The sequence below is a fragment of the Hemiscyllium ocellatum genome, chromosome 43 (genome assembly GCF_020745735.1).
Source record: "Hemiscyllium ocellatum isolate sHemOce1 chromosome 43, sHemOce1.pat.X.cur, whole genome shotgun sequence".
Taxonomy (NCBI): Eukaryota; Metazoa; Chordata; class Chondrichthyes; order Orectolobiformes; family Hemiscylliidae; genus Hemiscyllium; species Hemiscyllium ocellatum.
Window position 1 is genome coordinate 14,563,541 of NC_083443.1, and position 17,532 is coordinate 14,581,072.

General features: G+C 41.0%; 1 protein-coding gene across 1 annotated transcript in view; it reads right to left on the minus strand.

Moving 5' to 3' along the window:
* Positions 1-17,532, minus strand: part of LOC132835008 (annexin A4-like) — a 53,789-nt gene that overhangs the window by 21,050 nt on the left and 15,207 nt on the right. Inside the window, exons 5-8 of the mRNA XM_060854237.1 lie at positions 17,095-17,185; positions 12,354-12,433; positions 9,734-9,790; positions 1,725-1,818 (exon numbers count right to left, since the gene is read on the minus strand). Coding sequence (XP_060710220.1) covers positions 1,725-1,818; positions 9,734-9,790; positions 12,354-12,433; positions 17,095-17,185 — 322 coding nt within the window. The remainder of the gene's footprint in view (positions 1-1,724; positions 1,819-9,733; positions 9,791-12,353; positions 12,434-17,094; positions 17,186-17,532) is intronic.

Below are 17,532 nucleotides of genomic sequence, written 5' to 3' on the forward strand. Positions count from 1 at the left end.
ACAACAACCTACAGACTCACCCTGAGAGTGGAAGAGCGTTATCTTTGTTTGTGAGGGACCAATGATGATTATGTATAAATTTGTAATAAGAAGCACCAGAAAACTTGGTTTTTGAACAACATTAGCCCGCGTGGAGACAGTGAAGCACATTTTCAAAGAAGTTTATACATGATGTCGCTATTGCACTTTGGGAAGTTTGCGGAATTATAATCCAACAGATATATTTAAAATCACAAGCTTTTGGAATGCTGCTTCACCTGACAAAGGAACAGGGCTCCAAAAGCTTGTGATTTCAAATAAACCTGTTGGAATATGACCTGGTGTCATGTGATTTCTGATTTTGACCCATTCCATTTCCAGATGAAAGGACCCTGGAAAAATTGCAACTTAGAGAACCAGGTAATTCTAACGATATTCTTTTCCTTAAGCATTCATTTCACTCCACTCAAACTGTGCTCCTCCCAAAGGTATGTCCGTGGTTCCCTGTCTGTGTGGTGAGGCTTCACTCCAAATTGTTTCTCTTGACAATTTCTAACAGTGGCTGCTTGTCCTGGTCTTCCTCTCTCAGTGGCGGGACCCGGAGCCAAGACTCTTGATGGCAGTAGGCCTGGAGCCCAGATGCCTGGCGGCAATAGGCCTGGAGCCTGGACTCCTAACGGTTGTAGGCCTGGAGCCCAGATGCTTGGTGGTAGTAGCCCAGAGCCCGGATGCCTGGCAGCAGCAGGCCCAGAGCCAGGACTCCTGGCAGCCTTAGACCTAGAGCCCAGATGCCTGACAGTGGTAGACCAAGAGCCTGGACACCTGGCAGTAATAGGCCCGGAGCCCAGACTCTTGGTGGCTGTAGGCCCGGAGTCTAGACGCTTGGCAGTGGTAGGCCCAGAGCCCAATGCCTGGAGGCGGTAGGCCCAGAGCCTGGACTCCTGGTGGCAGTAGGCCCGGAACCCAGATGCCTGGCAGTGGTAGTCCCAGAGCCCAACGCCTGGAGGCGGTAGGCCCAGATCTCTAATGCCTGGTGGCGTTAGGCCTGGAGCCCGGACGCTTGGTGGCAGTAGGCCCAGAGGCCGGACTCTTGGCAGGAGTAGGCCTGGAGCCCGGATACATGGTGGTGTTGGTGAGGTGGTGGCAACAGCAGAGACAGGGTCACCTGGGGCATCGACATCATCATTGTTGTTCCTGCAGCAGGATTCCTTGAGGAACACCTTGCAGAGACCTTGCAGAAGCCCTGAAGCTGTGCTTGAGACCCCAATTTCAGCAGCAGATGAACTTTAGGCAAATTCATTTTATCCTGTTGTACCTCAAAACGGTGGTGGACTGTGGCAAGGAAACACTTTTCACTGTATCTTCAAGGTATGTTGACCATAAATAAATCATTCATCATTTTTCAGAGGCAAATCCTAACTGTACCTCAGTCAGAGCAGAAACTGAAGCTATACCGTTGCTGTTATTCTGAGCCAATTCCAACCACTGAGCCAACTAGTCCTTCGTTATGAGGTAGATAAAATGAATCACCAATATTTCCCAGTCTGCACATAAACTATGCTGACCCTCAGCTTGCTGCAATACTTCTCTGCTTCTCTGGGAACACGACTCATGAATCATGGGGATGAGTGACGGGTCTGTTTGTCAGGCATCAACAGCCAGTGAAGGAAGTTACTTTAAAAAACATCACTATAGCAGTGGAGCATGTGGAGAACATTCAAGAAAGCTGGATATTTTCACTCTACCTTTTCGCAAATGAGCGAAGTTCCTCCTGCAAAATACTTTAATAAATGTGGTCTCATCAGTTCCCCACTTATCTTCTCCTGCAGCAAACAATCCCTGTAACAAAATACAAAGATTATGGGGATATTAGAAATGTATGAAGTATCAGTGGTTAAATATCATCACCATAACCTTTTTGCAGATAAATTGTTTTTCCAAGGTTTGAGGTTTCAGTTGAAGTCCTGACCTATCAGCATGGCTTAGTCAGTTATACTCTTATAGATTCTGGATTAGTGGTGCTGGAAGAGCACAGCAGTTCAGGCAGCATCCAAGGAGCTGCTCCTTGGATGCTGCCTGAACTGCTGTGCTCTTCCAGCACCACTAATCCAGAATCTGGTTTCCAGCATCTGCAGTCATTGTTTTTACCTCTTATGCTATTATAGAGTCATAGAATCATAGTGTCATAGAGTCCTACAGCACGGAGACAGGCCATTTGGCCCAAACTGGTCCATGCCAAGCAAAATGTCCATCCACGCAAAATGTCCATCCATCCCAATTCCCTGCACTTGACCTATATCCTTCTCATCCTTTACTATCCTAATGCCTTTTAAAATGTTGTTAATGTGCTCACCTCAACCACATTGGCAGTTCATTCCATATGCGTACCACCATCTGTCGAAAAAAGTTGCCTCTCAGGTTCTTTTTTATTCTTTGCCCCTCTAACCTTAAACTGATGCCCTCTAGTCCTCATTTTCCCATCCTTGGGAAAAAGACTGAGTGTATTCACCCTATCCATGCCTCTCATGATCTTATGCACCTCAATAAGGCCCCCTCTCAGTCTTCTACACTATAAGAAAAAAAAAAGAGTCCCAGCTTGTCCAAACTCTCCCTATAACTCAGACCATTGAGTCTTGGCAATATCCTTGTAAATTTCTTCTGCACTCTTTTCCAGTTTAATAACATCCTTCTTACTGCAAGGTGACCAAAACTGAAAACAATAGTCCAACTGCGGCCTCACCAACATCTTGTATAACTGCAACATAACTTCACAACTTCTTTATTCAGTGCCCTGCCTGATGAAGGTGTGTGCCAAAAGCCTTCTTCACTGCCCTGTCTACCTGTGACTCCACTTTCAGAGAACTGTGAACTTGAACTCGAAGATTCCTCTGTTCCAACACATTCAAGGCCCTACCAGTCATGATAAAACTCCTCCCTTGACTTGACTTTCCAAAACACAAGATTTCACACTTATCTATATTAAACTCCATTTGCCGTTTCTCAGTCCGCTTCCCTAGCTGATCAAGGTCCTGCTGAAATTTCTGACAACCTTCTTCACTGTCCACGATACTGCCTATTTTAGTGTTATTATCAAACTTACTAATCATGTCTTGTACATTCTCATCCAAATCATTGATGTAGATGACAGACAGTAATGTGCCCAGCACCGACCCTTGAGGCACTCCACTAGTCACAGGCCTCCAGTCCGACAAGCATCCTTCCACACCCTCTCCTTCCTAACACCAAGCCAATTGTGTATCCAATTGTCCAGCTCGCTCTGGATTCCATGCGATCTAACCTTCCAGAACAGCCTAACATTTCAGACCTTATCAAAGGCCGTACTAAAATCCATATAAACTACATCTACCACCCTGCCCTCGTCAACCTTCAAACCCTGTCTTTCCAAGTGAATGTATATCTTATCTCTCAGAATCTTCTCAAGTAACCTACCTGCTACAGATGGGAGGCTTACTGCTCTATAGTTCCCAGGTTTTGCTTTGCAGCCCTTCCTGAATAAGGGTGCAACACTCGCTACTCTCCAGTCTTCCAAGACCTCACTCATGGCTAATGATGATGCAAAAATATCAGTCAGGACCCCCACAATTTCTTCTCTAGCCTCTTGCGCTGTTCTTGGTCAAGTCAATGAGATTTATCCACTTTCATACATTCTAACACATCCAACACCTCCCCTACTATGATGTGTACTGTCCCCAAGGTATCACCACTTACTTCCCCAAGTTCCCAAGTCTCCACAGTAAACACAGAGGAGAAATAATCATTAAGGACCTCGCCCATCTCCTGTGGTTCTACATATACATGTCTACTTTGGTCCTTGAGGGGTCCTGTTTTCTCTCTTGTTAATCTATTACCTTTAATGTAATTAAAGAACCTCTTTGGATTCACCTGAATCTTCTTAGCCAAGGCTATCTCATGCCACCTTTTTGCCTTCCTGATTTTCTTCTTCAGTAAACTCCTCAATCCCCATATTCCTCAAGGATTCCCTTGATCCTAGAAGCCTGAAACTGAGGGATACCTCCTTTTTTTCTGGTCAAAGCCTCAATATCTCTTGCCACCCATGGTTCCCTATTCCTGCCAATCTTGCCCTTCACCCTCACAGCAACATATAGACACTGAATTCTAGCTATCTCACTCTTAAAGATCTCCCACTTGCCAGAGGTCCCTTTGCCTGCAAGCTCCTGTCTAATTCCATCCAAATTTGCTTTGCCCAATTTAGAACATGAATCTGTGGACCAGTTTTGTCCCTCTCCATAAGTGTTTTAAATTTAACCGAACTATGGTCACTGATCCCCAAGTGCTCCTCCTTTGTCATCTCAGTCACCTGTCCTGCCCTATTTCCCAAAAGTAGGTTGGCTTTTGCCCCTTCCTGAGTAAGGGCCTCTATATACTACTTGACAAAATTTTCCTGAATGCACTTAACAAATTCAACCCCATCTAAGCCCTTAATGCTATGGCACTCTCAGTCTATGGTAGGAAAATTCATATCCCCTACTATGATAATCCTGTTGCTCCTGCAAGTCTCCCCAATCTTCCTGCATATTTGTTCCTCTAATTCAGTTGACTATTTGGGGGCCTACAGCACAACCCCAATGATATTACCATCCCTTTTTATGTCTTAGCTCCTCCCACAAAGCCCCACTGGATGATCCTTCAGTTATTTCATCTCTGATTACTGATGTGATACTTGCCTTAATCAAAAATGTAACGTCCCCTCTCCTCTTTCCACCACCTCTGTCCTGTCTAAAACACCTGCACCCTGGCACATTAAGCTGCCAGTCCTGTCTCTCCCTTAGCCATGTTGCTCTAAAGGCTATAATATCCTCGTCCCACATACCTATCCACGCCCGAGTTCTTCAGACTTATCTGTCAGCCCTCTTGCATTGAAATAAATGCAATTTAATCCAACAGACATTCCTCGCTCCCTGTCCTGTTTCAGCCTGATCTGTCTCTTCAACTTATTATGCCTAATTCTTACCTCTGGTTAGTACAGAATTTAAAAATTGCTAAAAAGGAGATTAGAAGTTAAAGTTTTTCATCTTACACCATTTTATAGAGAGTGAAGAGAAAGTGTGAATTGGTTGGGCCACAAATGGTGAGGAGAGAACAGTTAACTGTCAGTCTGAATCCTTAGACCAAGCCAGTACACTCAACTTGGTTCTTAATTGTATTTATTACCTGTAAAGTCACCATTGTCCCACCAAGAGGTAGGGCTGCTCTCTCATCAGTGGTGATTTAACCATTGGGAGTCACCACATATCAACCTCTCCCCTTGCCTGATAAGGTGGGACCTCCATGGTAACCTCAGCCAGTGAGAAATTGAGTGCACATGGTTGGCATCACTCCGCATTACAAACTGGCCAACTGAACTAACCCGACACCTGCTATAAGCACATTTTTTCTTCTTTCTTAATCTCTGCTTCATCCATGAAGCTCTGGATTGGTTTAAATCACCTTTCTCTTTCGAGAGAATGTACCTCGACTGTGGCCAAACCACCACCTCTGTGAAGGTATCCCATTGCTCATTGATTATTTTCTGAACAAACTTTTGCCCCAGTTGAACTGGTCCACTTCCATTCTTGCCCATTGAAGTCAGCTCTCCACTAGTTGATTCTCTCTACTCTAGATTGACTAGTTTAATTTTTCACTGTCAACCAAAACCTTATGGCAAAATGATCACTGTCCCTCAAACAGACCCCACTCTCACTTGACCTACTTGATCCCATTCCCAAGAAGAATGTTTGGCAATGCCTCCTTTTCAGTTGTACCCAACATGTAATGTTGTTGGAAATGCTCTTGAACATAATCCAGGAACACATATTCCTTGCTGCATGTTACACTGCCACTTTCTCAGTCTCCATACAGGTTATTAACATTCCTCACTATAATGATGATGTTGTCATCTCCCTAATTTATTTGCAGATTTGTTCTTCTACATCCTACCACTATTTGGTGATCTATAGATTACATCAAGCAATATAATTGCACCCATTTTATTCTTTATCTTTTGCCAGACCAATTGTCTCTGAACCCTTAAATATTTATCTTTTGCCAGACCAATTGTCTCTGAACCCTTAAATATTCTCTTTCTCCAGTACGGCAATGCTTCTGACAAATGTATAAGCAAGTTTTGTGAAGATTTGCAGCTCAGGTTGAGCTTTTGAATGTATGTTTACTCGCTGAGCTGGAAGGTTAGTTTTCTGATATTTTGTCACCATACTAGGTAACATCACCAGAGGCATGCTGATGATATTACTTAGCATGGTGATGAAATGTCTGAAAAAGCACCTTCCAGTTCAGTGAGCAAACTTATATCCACACCAAAATGTATTGCCCATTGTCCTTGTATCTGAAAACCTTACAACCAGAAATATTTAATATCCAGACCAGCCCTTCTATGAGCCTGGTCTCTTATCACCACAACATAATAAACCCACATGGCTTTCAGATTAATGCAAGATTCCATTGTATTATTTAAAGAGCAGATGAGTTAATTTTGTTGTCCTAGTATCATAAAACCATGAACACCCAGAGGAGCTATTGAGTCGGTTGTATCTGTGCTGGCCGTTCAAAAGAGCAACTTCTCCCTTTTACAGATAATGATCTCATTCCCTTTGGAAAGCTTCAGTTGACTCTACCCCCACCACAGAATCAGACAGTGCATTCCGGATCCCAACACCTCTATGTCTGCAAGTTTTCATGTCACTGTTCCTTGTCCTTGTCAATTATCTGATATCTATGCCCTCTGGTTCTCAATCTTAGCAATCGGAACATGTTTTCCTTTCTAATATGTCCAGACCTATATGATTTTGAAATCTCCTCACAAGCTTCTCTTTCAAGGTAAACAGTCCAAATTCCACAGAAATTTTTCATCCTCAGAATCTTTCTAACAAGTCTTTCTCAGGCATATCAGCTGGTGTATGTATAATCTGCTACCTAGGATGAATGTTGCAGTCACCATTCTCTAAGTGTAGGGAAAAACTGGAATCCAATATAACAGTATTAGAATTGGGGTAAAGGGAACTGCAAAGGCATGAAGGAGTTGCTGGCCAGAGGAGATTGGAACGGAAGGGAGGATGAGGCAACGATGGCTGACAAGGGAAGACATACACAGCATCAAAGCAAAAGGAAAAGCATATAATGTGGGTGGAGGGCTGCCTTTCAGACTGGACGCCTATGACCAGTGGTCTGCCACAAGCATCGGTGTTGGGTCCACTGCTTTTCATCATTTACATAAATGATTTGAATGTGAACATAGGAGGTATAGTTAGTAAATTTTTAGATGACACCAAAATTGGAGATGTAGTGGACAGCAAAAAAAGGTTACCTCAGAGTACAATGGAATCTTGATCAGATGGACCAATGGCCTGAGGGGTGGCAGATGGAGCTTAATTTAGGTAAATGTGAGGCGCTGCTTTTTGGAAAGGGAAATCAGGGCAGGACTTATACACCTAATGGCAAAGTCCTGGGAAATGCTGCCTAATTTTGCTCCCATGTCTTATGGTCTACAGGGCCTGCTTGGTAGAGGGCAATTAGTTCCTGGTGTAGCCATGTCTTGTGTTAAGAGAATATAATTTACTTTTACAGATTACATTGATATGTCAGAGACTTATGGAGATTTTGAGGAGGATCCAATCTCACTCCTTGAGATCCTAAACTGGTCTACCCATAAGTCCATATGATACAGTCATAGTGGGGGCAGTGCTTATGGCATTCGTCAGGATTAACCCTTTCACACCCGTATACAATTTTGACACTTTCCTGGTCTGCTTCGTGACCCTGACCTGCACCATCACTATGATGACATAGACATTACACAACTGGTTGTCATTCAACACTTCACGTTACCCAAGTAGATTAAGTAACAAATAGAATCACAGCATCATACAGTACAGAAACAGATCCTTTGGTCCAACTCATTCATACCAACCAGATTTCCCAAACTAACCTAGTTCAATTTGTGCACGTTTGGCCCATATTGCTCTAAATCTTTCCTAATCATATACCTGTCCAAATGTCTTTTAAATATTGTAACTGTACCTGCACCTATTACTTCCTTCGACGTATGAATCACCGTGTGTGTGAAAAACCCACAGTGTTGGGTCCCTTTTACATCTTTCTCCTCTCAACTTAAAAATATGTCTTCTAGTTTTGAACTTCCCTATCCCAGGGAATAGATCGTTGCTATTCAGCTTATCTAAACCCCTCATGATTTTATAAACCTCCATAAGGTCACCCTTCAATCTACTACTCTCGAGTGAAAGATGTCCCAGCCTATCCCAATAACGCAAACCTTCTGCTCCTGGTAACATCCTTGTAAATCTTTTCTGCACCCTCCCCAATTCAATAATATCCTTCCTATAGCACACTGAAAGCAAATCACAAGTAATGTCTCTGTTGTGATTTAACACCATGATAGAAGATTCTTTTAAGAATGTCTTTTGCATATACTGCAATGTGACATATAGTTAAGGCTAACAGTAAAGTATTGGGTATTGATTGTCTTTGGGTACAATTAAAACAGGGAAGAGTGCCCAGGTATCCAGTGAGAGGAAACAATGTCCACTGACACACTCAAGGCCTTCCACAACCGACTGGCAGCGCAAGGGCTACAATGCATCATCAGCGCCAGGAATGAAAATTTAATTTTGGAATTTGTCTTTGAAGGTATGAATTTTGTTACAGTGCTTCTTCACAGCTAACTCTTCAGGATAATTCAGTAATTGGTTTGAAAAAGACTGAAGGAGGGTAACTGGATTCAAAACGTTGACTCTGCCTTATCTTCACTGATACTGTCAGCCCTGCTAGGTTTCTCAACAATTTCTGTTTTTGTTTGTGATTTAAAAGGGACTGTTGAGATACGGGTGGCTTGTACTTAGAAGACAGATGCTTAAGCCTGCATTCTGGAAATAAACCTATTTTCAAAGGAAATCTCAGCGTCTTGCGTATTAATTCACCATTTGACTTGGATATCATGCAAGTTCTGAGATCTTTAATCTGGAGATAAATCTTTGAATGCAGGACTCTCCCAATATTTCAACATTCAGAATAGGAACACTGTAATTGCGAAACAATGGACTCGATCGCATACCAACAGAAGTTTGGAATTTCCTTCTGGCCTGTACATGTTTTGGCCTGTATTTTCCTTCTCAATAATCAAAACGAATTTGCAAACTGAGACCAGAATTGCCATGAATAAGATTGGCCCTTTTGCACCAGAAGACTAAAGTCCCAATGAACATCATGTTGCAGTCACCCTGCTGTAGGGAAGATGTTGTGAAACTTGACAGGGTGCAGAAAAAATTAAAAGGATGTTGCTGGGATTGGAGGGTTTGAGCTCTTGGGAGAGGCTGAATCGGCTGGGCCTGTTTTTCCCTGGAACACAGAGTGAAGGGTAACCTTGTAGAGGTTTATAAAATCATGAGGGGCATGGATAGGGTAAATAGACAAGGTCTTGTTCCTGAGGTAGGAGAGTTCAAAACTAAAGGGCATAGACTTAAAAGGTCTAAAGGGGAAAGATTTAAATGGGACCTGAGGGGTAACTTTGTATGGAATGAGCTGTCAGAAGTGGTGGAGGCTGGTACAATTACAACATTTAAAAGGCATCTGGAGTAGTACGTGAATAGGAAGGGTTTAGTGGGATATGGGCCAAATGCTGGCAAATGGGATGAGGTCAGATTGGGATGCAGAAAATTGAACCAAAGAGTTTGTTTCCATGGCGATATAAAAGACAGCTTACTTTAGCATCTTGATTTGCAAGATCTTCATCCACACGGCAACTCTCATCACGGTTACCCTGACAAGGAAAACACAAATGTTTTGAGTGTAAAATTACTGCATTAAAATGACAGCAATTGTACAAGAATCTTACCAGATGGTTAAAGTACAGTTATTAAACTGTTGTGGCTCTAGATTTTTAAAAAAGAATCACATGTTTTCTTCTTTGCATGTTTGTCCCTTTTCGTATGAGAACATAAGAAATTGGGCCAACCAGCAACCGCCACCCCCCCCACCCCCCCACCCCCACAACCCCCACCCACTTCCAAGCAAACTGCTCCATCCTTCAACAAGATTATGGCTTATCTGTCCCTTTCTCATCTCCTCTTTCATTTCAACTCCTGACAAACCTCAACTCTTTGATATATCAAATATCTAACAACCTCCTTTAACTATTTCCAGTGATCTAGCTTCCACAGCTCGCTGGGTCAGAGAATTCCAGATGTTCACACCCATGAGGAAAAGAAATTCCTTTGCATTTCAATTTTAAGTGAATATTCCTTATTCTGTAACTAAGTCCACTAGTTTGAAATACCCTCATTAGTGGGAACACCTTTCCTATCAAGATCCTCCCACCCATCCCCAGAATTTTGTATGTTTCAACAAGATCATCCCTCATTCTTCAAATCTCTAACAAATAAATGTCCAGTCTGTTGAGCAGTTCTTGGTAAGTCAACCATCCCATGAATCAGTCTAGCGAATCTCTTTGAACTGCCTCCGATGCCAGTATATCTTTACTCAAATACAAACATCAAAATTATACACAACTCCAGCCTCATCAACTCTCAATACAGTTACTCTACTCCCCCAGCAATATGAAGTCAAAATCCCATCTGCCTCCCATGCTGCAACTGCATATTAAGTTTGTTAGAGTTCTCTGTGCTACACCTTTTTTTGGAATCTCTATCTCCATTTAAATAATAGTCTGACTTTTTGATTCTTCAAAATGCATAACCTCTCACATTAAACTCCATTCACTGAATTTTGGCCATTCACTCAACATATCTATATCCATTTGAACATTCCTCATCACAACATGCCCTTTCACCTATTTTTGTACTGTTAGTAAACTTGATACGTTACACTCTGCTTCCCCATACAAGTCATTCATATTGTCGGTAAATAACTGAGGCCTTAGGACTGAGCCTTAAATTGCTCTTTTCAGCCTGAGAAAGACTTATGGGAGGTTCACTGATGACATTACCTAGTATGGTGATGAAACATCTGAAAATGAACCTTCCAGCTCAGCGAGCAAACCTACATCCAAGACTTATTAATCCCAATTATGTCGTCTGTGTATTAACCAATCCACAGTGCTTGTGAATACATAATACCCAATACCATGACCTCCTACATTCTATATGGCACCTTACAGAAGGTCTTTTGGAAATCCAAATACATCTACTGGTTTCCCCATTATCAATTCTAGTTGTTATATAATCAAAGAAATCCAACAAATTAGTCAAACATGATTTCCCTTTCACCAAGCCATGTTGACACTGTTTGCTGGGTTAAGCCTTTCTAAATGTCCTGCGAGTTCTTCTGTAATAATGAACACTAGCATTTTCCCAATGACAGGCGTTAGGCTAACTGGCCTCCAGTCTATCGCTTTCTGTCTCTCTTCCTTGTTGAACAGGACTAACATATTAGCAACTTTCCAATCCATTGGAACTACACAGAATTCAGCGAATTCTGCAATATTCCACCTAATGCCTTCATTACCTCTAACTGTTTGGTGCAGGCCATCACGTTTTGGCAATTTGTCTCTCTTCAGTCTTGTTAATTTGTCAAATACTTTGACCCTCATGATAGAGACTGTTACAAGATCTGTCCTCCCATTAGCACCTTACTTATCTGGTAATTTTGGGATGTTTATAGTGTCCTCCACTGTGAATAACAATGAAATATTAGTTTAACATTATTTCTCTATTCAGCATTATCAATTCTCCAAGGGTTCCATACTCACTTTAGCTATTCTTTCTTTTTATTACCTTTACATGTCTGATTTCTTCCTCAAGTCAAAAACAGAACCTTGCTATTCTCCTGATTTGTCAGTGAACATAACCACAACCAAGGACCACCTAGGCTTCAGACCCTGGTATTACATTAGATGGTTATGAAAAGGAATACAATCTTCATTTTTTTTATCATTATGAAATAATTTCTCAAATTATGGTACTTTGCTGAAAGCCAGAGATATCAGTTTACCTTTAGATATAATGAGGTCTCAAATTATAACCAATATAACAAAAGTAATGAAAGGATTAACAATGAGAGGGCACAGATAGAAGATCATTTGCAAAAGAAGCAAATGTGAATGCGAGAAGACAGCTCTTACACATAATGAATAGTTAAGGTCTGGAGTATGTTGCCTGGAAATGTGGTTCAACTGAGTCATGCAATATTCAGGGTTTTGGGAAAAAGCCAGTGGAATCACACTGAACTGTAATGTTTATTCAGAGAGCAAGTGCAGACATGATGGGCTGAATGGTTTCCTTCTACACTGTTAAGAATTCTGTGAAAATATGAAGTGAATTTATGATTCTCAGGAATGGATTGCCATGAATACAAACCACACTAACCTTCAGCAGGGACAGTAAAAGTTCCTCGAAGTCACCAGAATTCTCTGACTTGAGATCATCCTTTAAACTTGAAGCGTTCTCTATTGAACAAAAAGAAATGACAAATACTGTTCATTCTGATAAAAAGGATTGTTTTCATTGGGCAAGGTGAAAATGCTGGATTTACTTCTGTAATGTATAAAGCCAAGCAGGAATATCTATATATGCAAAATCACAAAATACATGTTGAAAATTCAGGCAAATTACATCCTCCTTTTCCTTAGTAATAGCTCGCACTTCAGTACCGTGTTAGTATTCTAACAGATGAAACTAACACGATATTCTAACAGATGAAAGGCTTAACAGACAATCAATTTTTCAATGTATAATTTCAGTTACGTCACACTGTAAATTTTTGCTATAAATTCTGTGTTAGGATTGAGCCCTCCACTACCACCTGATGAAGGAGCGACACTCCGAAAGCTAGTGTGCTTCCAATTAAACCTGTTGGACTATAAACTGGTGTTGTGTGATTTTTATCTCTGAAATTAGTTACTTTTCATGACAGTTAACTTGTCAATCACCCAGATGGATGTTTGAGTGGAGCTCCTTTTACAATATACTTGATGAGTGAAAATGCCAAATGTTTTTTCTTGGTGTGGGAAGTTCAGAATAAATGAAAAGAGTAAAAATTACTTTAGCTCTGGAAATACTGGCTCCGGTAGAAGTAATAGATATGGCGTTTTACTGGTCATATATTTTGGGGGAAAAAAATCTATAATAAGATTATTTTGAAAACAGTCTGCCCATTGAATATTATATACAAACTCTGTGGGGCAATATGTGTAACAAAAGTGTGACTGAAAGAGAAAAGGGGTAATACTGATCTTGTTGATGTCAAGAGGAATGTTAGAAAGGGAAAAAAAATCTCCAAGATAAAATGGATAGATGATGAAGGGCTTTTGCCCGAAACGTCGATTTTCCTGCTCCTCGAATGCTGCCTGACCTGCTGGGCTTTTCCAGCACCACTCTGATCTAAACCCGCAATTGTCAGATTTCTGTACAAAAAGTCAATTGGAGGTCCTAGAATATTAGGATGGCAGATTTTCTTCCTCAAAAAGGATAACAATCATTTCACAATCATGAGATAATATTTTCCAGATTTTACTGATTCAAATTCCACTATCTGCTGTGGTGGGATTAGAATCTAGAACCATCAACTGGCATTCTTTAAAAATATATTTCAGTCATGGGATGTGGGTATACTGGCTGGGGCAGCATTTATTGCCTAAGCCTAAATGGCCTTGACAAGGTGATGGTGAGCTGCCTCCTTGACTTGCTGCAGTCTATGTAGACCCACAATTCATGAGGAAGGGAATGCTAGGATTTTATCCCAATCATATTGAGCGAATGATACTATAGGGGCGGCACGGTGGCTCAGTGGTTAGCACTGCTGCCTCACAGCACCAGGGTCCCAGGTCCAATTCCAGCCTTGGGCGACTGTCTGTGGGGAGTTTGTACATTCTCCCCGTGTCTGCGTGGGTTTCCACTGGGTGCTCGGTTTCCTCCCACAGTCTAAAGATGTGCAGGTTAGATGAATTGGCCATGCTAAATTGCCCGTAGTGTTAATCAGAGGGGTATAGGTGGGTTACTCTTCGCAGAGTCGGTGAGGACTTGTTGGGCTGAAGGACCTGTTTCCACACTGCAGGGAATCTAATCTATATTTCCAAATTAGGATGTTGATTGGCTTGGAGGAAAACGTGATGACATTTCCATGTATCTGCTGTCTTGTCCTTCTAGTAGTGATCATGGGTTTGGAAGGCGATATCTTAGGAGCCTTTGGAAATTTCTCCAGTGCAGCTTGTAGATGGTACATACTGCTGCAACTGATTATTGGTGGAGGAAGTGGATGCTTGTGGTTTTGATACCAGTCAGGCAAGCTGCTTTGTCCTGGATGGTGTCAAGCTTCTTGAGCGTGTTGGTACTGCACTCATCCAGGCAAATGGGGAGTATTCCATCACACTCATGGCTTGTGCCTTTTAGATGGTAGACAGGCTTTGGGGAGTCATGAGATGAGTCACTCACTGTAGGATTCATGGTCCCTGACTTGCTCTTGTAGCCACAAATGTTTATGTGGTTAGTCAAATTCAGTTTCCAGTCAATGCTAACCCAAAGGATGTTGATATTTGGGGATTCTGTAATGGTGTTACCTTCCAATGTTAATGGGCGATGTTAGATTCTCTTGTTCAAGATGGTCATTGCCTGGCATTTGTGTGCCATAAATGTTAATTGCTACTTCTTGGCCCAAGCCTGGTTATCATCTAAGTCTTATTGTATTTGGCTATGGACTATTCAATATCTGAGGAGTCACAAATAGTGCTGAATATTGTGTAGTCATCCCCACTTCTGAACTTATGATGGAAGGAAGGTAAAGTAGCTGAAGATGGTTGGACATGGAACATTACTGAGGAAATAACAGAGATGTCCTCCTGCTGAGATGACTGAATTCCATTATCATTTTCTTTGTGCCAGCTATGACTGCCAGTTTTCCCTCTTACTCTCAGTGATTGGATTGCTAGTTCAACAATGGTACCATTATTCTATTCCCACACAATATAGCGGCATTTAAAACCATATCCAAGAGTGTTAACCTGGGCCTTTGTATTACCAGGCCAATGACACATTATATCACACCACCATGTGGTGCACAAAAAAAAATGGGCAGTCCTTTTTTCTTCGCCTGTTTGGTTTGAAATATTGTTAGTGTGCTATCATGTTTTGAGGGAAGTCTGTTCATGGTATGCAATTAAATGGTGAAGAATACGCAGACAGAGGACACTGATTAATTAAATACCTTGAACACATACTTCTGGGACACTAGATGTTTTTTGTTTAAAATGGCGAAGCTCACATTAGTTAACACAAACAGAAGAATTGATGTCTAAAATGTATATCACCAATGAAGTTCAGATTACACTTGACCTTCATCTAGGCACATTGAATGGTGGTGTGTTCATATTGAATGGTGGTACAGTTTCCAAAGGTCTGTTCCTGCACCTAGTTTCTATGTTTCTATGCTTCTAGACATAAAGTTTTGCTGAATCTGGCAAAATCATTTTTAAAAAGTGGGCAAGTCTTAAACTATTGTCAATACCAACTGAAGGACCCTGTAAAAGTAAAAGACAAAATTTAATTGAAAAACATGCTATTTATATAGAAGATTTTGCAAACAACCCAATAACATTTGAAATTGATAAACAAAAAAAAGTTAAACTTTTCATTTTATACTTGACTGCATAGTTTGAAAGTATTGCCAATATACAGTAATTCTTGCAAACTGTCCTTAACAACAAAGTGCATTGTCTTTCAGCAATCAAGTGCTAACAAATCCTAACTTCTTAAATATTTAAGCTAAGTACTCAGAACAACTTTGACTATTTTTAGTATATGGTTTTAATTTAGTACAGAAATATTTCTTGGCCTCAAGGATGGAAGATCAGCTGGTTTTAAGTGGATTCAATATCAATATCCTCAAAATTCTTCCAAGAGAAAACATAGAAAGCAGTCATATATTCCTTACTCGGATTCAAAATTATCTTCTAGAATCATGCGAGTACCTCCTCTTTCCTCTTGATCACATTCTGAACTTTCACACTGCCTTTTGCATTTCTTTCAAATGTACGCACAGTAACAGGAAAGGAACATATCCTACCAACTTCCTCTAAATCTAGTGTGTCATAGTTAGTGTTAGTAGAAGCCTCGCATATTAAAAGAAAAAAAATGCTGTAAAATCCATCAGTAAAATATGATCTAGTACAGCGGAACTGTCACTTGTTCCATTCATTTACAGTCAAACCTTAGTAAACCAACTCAGCAATTTAACAAATTAATTTCAAAATTGTATAACTCACACCAGGAGAACTGGTTATTTTCAGATTTCAAAACTAGAGGGTATATTTTTAACATGAAAAGAGAAAGATTTTAAAAAAGACATGAGGGAATTTTTTTTTTAAACACAGAATGACTTGCATGTGGAACGGACTTCCAGAGGAAGTGGTGGATGCAGCTACAATTACAACATTTAAAAATACATTTCAATATGTTTGGAGGGATATGGGCCAAGCGCAGGCAAATGAGACTAGTTTAGTTTGGGATTATGGTCGGCATGGACTGGTTAGACTGAAGAATCTATTTCCGTGCTGTATGACTCGATAACTGGATTGAGAACTTGTAACAATTAGATTCATTTAATCGATAATCTTAACAATAGAGTTAAATTCATGCCAAATGCCCCTAAAGTCAAAGTTATTTTTACAAAATACAAATGCTGAATATAGTATTACAACAGGCTTCTGGTGACAAAGGTTCCTCGGTTTTAAGTCACTCACAGGATGTTAGTGTCATTGGCTGGGCCAGGATTGACTGTCCATCCCTAGTTGCCTTAGAGGTGGTGGTGCAGTTCATTTGGTATAGGTACACTCATAATGCCTCGAAAAAGGCATTTCCACAGTTTTGACCCAGTGACATTGAAGGAAGTTTAAAACAGGATGGTGAATGGCTTGGAGAGAAAAGGTATTTGGAAGGGCGAGAAAGAAAGAAAGACGATGAGGGTGAGAAAGATACAAAAAACAGCAACTGGTAATGGATGGAACTGGTGGAAGGAAAAGCATTCAAATCTGAAGAGTGGGCTTGGAATATTTACAGTGGACCCAATTACAATGACAGTTCCCCTCAACATTAGACATTAAAGTAAATATTTTACCTGATTGGTAGGCTTCAGCAAGTGCCCAAAGTTGTTGGGCGGTCCGTGTAGCAAGAATTTCTATTAGGACATGCTCATCGGTTCCAGCACCCTAGTAAACAAAAAAAAATTCTAACTACATACACCATGATCTCAATCAAATTTAAATATAGAAAATTAAACTTTGTGTTGGCACTGTGCCTTTAGGAGGGATTTGTTCTATGCTGTTTCTCTTGCAGAGAGGTGTTGCCACAGTGGTGTCAGAATATCTGCTTCAGAAGCAGTGGGTAAACAGCATTGTGCTTGTTGAATTTTTTTTTAAATTAGACATAAGAAACATGAGTGCATGGTGTCAGTCTCACACAGAGCCAGGGTTTTAGTTTTGCTTTCAGTCAGGGGTTTGGAGCTGGCTGTTGAAGCTGATAAATGCAGCTCTCTCTCTGCTACAGCTAAAAGCTT